The 5,479-nt window shown below is 35.0% G+C and overlaps 1 protein-coding gene across 3 annotated transcripts in view; it reads right to left on the bottom strand.

Moving 5' to 3' along the window:
* Nucleotides 1-918: 918 nt before the first annotated feature.
* Nucleotides 919-5,479, bottom strand: part of GPR155 (G protein-coupled receptor 155) — a 34,554-nt gene continuing 29,993 nt past the window's right edge. For 2 of the 3 annotated variants that reach the window (XM_026697030.2, XM_026697029.2), the window contains exons 15-16: nucleotides 5,244-5,378; nucleotides 919-1,920 (exon numbers count right to left, since the gene is read on the bottom strand). In XM_026697030.2, coding sequence (XP_026552815.2) covers nucleotides 1,674-1,920; nucleotides 5,244-5,378 — 382 coding nt within the window. In that variant the 3' untranslated portion in view covers nucleotides 919-1,673. Of the gene's footprint in view, nucleotides 1,974-5,243; nucleotides 5,379-5,479 lie in introns of all 3 variants that reach the window. The other variant, XM_026697031.2, reaches the window with a different exon arrangement.

Below are 5,479 nucleotides of genomic sequence, written 5' to 3'. Positions count from 1 at the left end.
TCTGTGTATAGATTGATCTTTGAACACAGTCTATCTAGCCTAACTTTAAGGATACTTTAAGAATTGAACCACAAGAAGTAGCTAGTGCAACGTTTTGCTTCAACTTTTAACAAGGAATATTATACAAGTCAGGACAGCTGTATTTATTGAGTAACTGGAACAGCAGGAAAATCAATCTGATACTTTCAAGAACATGTTTCTCCACAATTCTTTCCAATTTAAAAAAAGAATAATTGGGTTTTGTAATACAGCATGCTTTTCATTTCAGAGTTAGATCAACTTACAAGGAAGACTTTATGTAAACCTTCCCACCCCCCTCCCCCATTGGAAGATAGCCTTTTTTATACAACATAGAAGAAATCTTGGCAGTATTTCAATTCATGTGATATAATTGATAGAAAAAAAAACAACTAACCCCCCCCACTTCTTTATGTCATAAGATTATGAATATGAAAAGATTTGTTATTTTTCGGGTGCTATAGTGTTAATTCTTTAAAAACTAATAGCCATAATTTTAATAACCCCAGCTTTCAAATATAATCCACATTTGTATAAAGATAAAATATATCCATACATAAATGCATCTGGTAAAAAAAATAGTGGTTAGATAATCGACAAGTCTTCTTAATAGTTGAAGAAACATGACAAATTGCTTCTTCTAACAATATTGTTGATGAACCACTTTCAGAAAAAATATTTAAGCATTCTTCTTAACTTTAAAAAGGCCAGTAAGATGTTCACGCCTTCCTATTATTCTACAATGCGGCTTAAGAATTAAAAAAATTACCAGAGTTTTTGATAAACATACGCATTTAAAAATATATTACTTTTGTGGTGAAACCTTACTAGTTTTACACACACACGAATTCCTATGAATACCTAAAAATTTGTATTGCAAAATTAAAATTTAACAAGAAGTCAATTCAAGTTCTTTAATTTGCATATCAAGAGTAGTACTCAAGTACAATTTGACATTTTAAAATATAGTAATTTGGTATTATTAAGTACAAAATATATATGGCATCTACAGACTCCAACTGACTGCAGTCTGTGAAATAAATTGGTCCATTTTTGGTAGTCTTGTGCCAATTATTTAACAATGAACCAAGGGGAAAAATGAAACAAATTATGCTTGAACAAGAAGTCCTGCTCACAATTATGATGCTTTAAATCACATTCAGATTTAAACAGACTGATAAACAGACCTGTATGCTTTAAAAATTAAAACTGGCTTATTCATATAAGGAGTAGGATGAACAGCAAAATTCATTTGCTGATTTCTCCTTTAACACGTCAATCTTCAGTTATTTTGTCAGTCTAAATAAGAGAACTGTTAAAACAAGAACTGCATACATCAAAATGATCTACTGTTTCCCTTTTTTTAAAAAAAAAAACTACATCACATGATAACAATGAGTTATTTTGTCTACAGTACTGTCTGTACAGGCAAGGACAGAATATTTTATATATTTTTTAAAAAGTACTGTTTCAAAAAATAAAGCCTGTTACACGCCTTTCTCAATTTGAAATAATTCCCTGAAGCAACTTATCTTAGTCAACCTTCAGATTGCAAGACATACTCCTCTTTGGGTTTGAGATCAACACGGCCACACTATAAGCAAAAGGATCTCAAAAAGCGTGCACTAGATGCAAGTAGGAGGGTCTGGTCTTGGCTAGCTTCCACGGGCATCTTCATTCCCTTGGCTGTCCTGTATTGCAGTTGTCGTAGTGGTAAAATGGTAATGCAAACGCTCATCCCGAAATTCAAAGTCATTGGTAATATGTTGGATGATGCCACCTTTCATCAGCCTCTCTCCATACACTACAGCTTCCCCGTGGTCCAAGGCAAGGCCAACTTTCAAAAGCCAGTTTACCAGATCACAGCCGAAGAAGACTCCAGTCACTGTCTTTGTGCCACACCTGTATGTCAAAGGAAGGATTCACCCACATGCTCTGTAAATCTCGTACCACCACTGCTTGTTGGATGAAGATGAGGGGAAAACAAGGAAAGACAGCATGATAGTTAGAAGGACGTTAAAAGAAGGCCTAATAGCCAAGTATACAATTAAAGCTGTTTTCCTTTTAGGCAGGCCTCAATCGCCTTTTTTATTAGCCAAAATGCATGCAAGCATCTAATGAAAGCACAGCATACTATATGGTTAGTGTAAAATTATTAACTGTTAATTCACTATTGATTATCTTAGAATCTGAAATTAATCTTTAGTTCACAGAATCTACCATTGGAACGATATATATGTAGTTCTTGACCTACAACCATTTGTTTAGCAACTGCTCAAAGTTAACAATAGCAAAAAAGTGACATGCAACCGGTTCAAAATTCAGGTGCTGGGCATGTATTTACAATGGTTGCCAAGTCCTGGGGTCATATGATTGCCATTTGTGGCTTTCCTGGCCAGCTTCTGATAAGCAATTTCAACCAGGGAAGCCAGATTTGCTTAATGGCTGAGTGACTCATTTAATTATAGTGATTTACTTCACAGCCATGGCAAAAAAGTATTCTAAAATTGGCCATGACTCCCTTAACAACCACTTTGCTTCACAATGGAAATTCTGTTCCCAACTGTGGTCATAAATCAAGGACTGACTGTACAGTAGAAAAAGAGTTAATGGTAACATTTTAGATGATAACCATATCAAATTCTATTTCAGAAGGGAAAGTCCTAAGTAAACATGCGAAAGGCTGATACGCTGTTCAAGATCTGTAACATGCTTCAAAAATTATTTTGAAAACATATTCTGGGAAGGCGTGAGGGCCCAGGAGCGTTTCATTTTTTTTTTTCAAATTTCAAGCACTTCTTCAGAGCAGTTTTTGGCTGAATAATTTCTGAAGTACATAATAGCTTTAGTAAATGCTGTTTTGCACAGCATTTGATTAAATACTTTTTTGTTTTGTTTTATATTCTCAAAAGTTTGTCTTTCATGGATAGTATAGATTTCCATTTGCAATCTGAAAAGGAACACATTCACGGAGAATTAAATAAGTTTTTCTGCTCTGTAGGTTAAATTTGGTTCTCTTAATCCTAAAATGCTTATTAAGCAAACTAATACACAGAGGTCTTGAGACACAATATAATTGGTTAAGATTCATTTCAAACTCCAAGAAGTGTTTTTTTTTTCCTCAATTCATACCTGAAAACTGTATGCAACCTGGTGCAACCACCTCTAAAGCTAATGCTTAGTATCTCAGGCAGCATTTTGCTCTACTATGCATGATTGGGATAAGGGTTGAAGTCAACAATGAAAGTAAGGCATGCCTTATGTAAAGTCTTTCTATGGCTTGACATGTCTGTATTAACTATGCACCAACAGTCACAGGCCCAACTTTCCATATGTAGAATTAATTTTTTAAAGTATAAAAACACTCTTCCTTCCAAGAGAAGTGTCATCTGTGAATCCACATACATACTTAATGTCAGGAAGCCCTTGGAGTGGTCACAACAAGCCTTGAAATGGATGCAGTACTTCAATGTTTTAGTCAATAGAAGAAAAATGCATGAAGCACTCCTCCAAGTGGTTTTCTAGAACTTCCGGGTTTAGGTCTAATTACATGTTATTGTTACAGAAAGCAACTACTCAGTGATCTAAAGTTAGGCCAAGACAACATACAGACTATGTAAGATAGCCTTTTAATTAATCAGCTAAAGTTAATTTTGATTAATAGAACATGGGAACATATAACAAAATCAGTGCTGAGCCAACAACATACATTAAGGTTCTAATGCCAGGCATTCATCTGAGAAGAAAAGAGAGATATATAGATGAAAAGGAGGACAAGAAGGGGTACATCACCTATTATTGCAATCTGTAGATCAAACAGTGATAGTGATTTAAAAAAAAACCAATAGCGTTGATCCATTTTTCTTTTTGTAATATTAATATTGTAATATTAAAAATAATTTTAATATTGTATATTCCTTGGTTTTTCAATAAATATAAAGAAAGTAAGTTTAAAAATTGTAAAATGCAGAACAAATATTTAAGAATCAGTGATTTCCCACTTCCACAGACTTTTATATCCGGAAACGGAAGTTTGGGGAGATATGTAAACCTAAATTTGAGACATGGCATGTGAATATCTTGAAGCAGCAGTTGAATCACAGATTAGTATTTCAGAAGAGAAAATGCTAAGATTAAATCTCCCAAAAGATCACTAAAATCTGGAAAGCACATCATTAGTAAGTTATGCTTAAGTTTTATCAATGGCATCACACGGTTCATGAAAGAAGTCAGGTAATAATAGAAAAGATTTCTTCTGTGATTGCTTTTGTTCATCACCGGTAGTCCTCAACATACAACCGTAATGGAGCCTATTATGGTCATAAACCGGGTTGGTCACGTGACTGCCAAATTTTACCTTTTTTGTGGCAGTTTTTTAAGGAAACACACTGGTTGTAAAATGAATGCGGTAGTATTAAGCAAACCTATTGTTTGCTAAAGGGACTGTTTTGCTCAAAAAGTAAAAGTAATTTCTGGTTTTTAGAAAAAACTTTGTAAAACATAGTAATATGACCGTGTGAAGCTACAGTCAGAAACATTGCTATGTTACCAACTGGGGTGGGATGGGGTGGGATGCTACCGGTTCTGCTCGGCTCTCTAGAACCAGTAGCTCTGAAGAACAGCAGCCCTGGTAATTGGGTTATAACTCCCTTTTTCCAGGTAGGTCAGTATTCTAGGTAGGTCACCTTGAACGGTCATTAGGTGACTGGCCATAAGTCGAGGACTATCTGTAACAGCATCAATTGTTGCCACTTTAACTTCATGGCTCAAAATGTTTATGCTGCTTTTGATTTCTATTATTTAAAACTATGTGCTAGAATCTCTTGGTGATAACATATTGCTTGATATAAAATTTTTAAAAAATTAAACACCCAAAGTTAGTAGCACTAGCACTTAAAACTTATATACCGCTTCACTTTACAGCCCTCTCTAAGCGGTGTACAGAATCAGCATTTTGTCCCCAACAATCTGGGTCCTTATTTTGCCCACCTCGGAAGGATGGAAGGATGAGTCAACCTTGAGCCTGGTGAGATTCGAACTGAATATCAATTCAGAAATAATTATTTACAAATCAACAATTAACCAAGTGTCTGCTTAATGGTATTTGGAAACCTGTGTAGTGTATACTCCAAGTAAAAAGAAGAGTATCAACAGATGCAGAGCACACCCCCATCTAGAATATTAGAATACTTTAAATCAGTTTTAATACTTATGAAGAACTCCACCTTCTATCCTGGACAATGCTTCTCATACACATGTCTCTGTGGTAACTAACAAACTGTTGGCATGTCATCCGAATCTCTTCCGGGACAGATGATTCCCTCTGTTCCACAGTTCTAGCACCCCAAAGGAATTCAAGCCTACATGAGAAAAAAGCCCATTTGAAATACCGCCTGAATAAAGCATAATACAAGGACTTGATTTTAAATATTCTCGCCTATGAGATTTTATTGTTATTGTG

The sequence above is a fragment of the Pseudonaja textilis genome, chromosome 1 (genome assembly GCF_049901715.1).
Source record: "Pseudonaja textilis isolate UNSWEBS1 chromosome 1, rPseTex1.2, whole genome shotgun sequence".
In the NCBI taxonomy this organism is placed as follows: Eukaryota; Metazoa; Chordata; class Lepidosauria; order Squamata; family Elapidae; genus Pseudonaja; species Pseudonaja textilis.
This window is presented reverse-complemented; position numbering and strand designations above follow the sequence as displayed.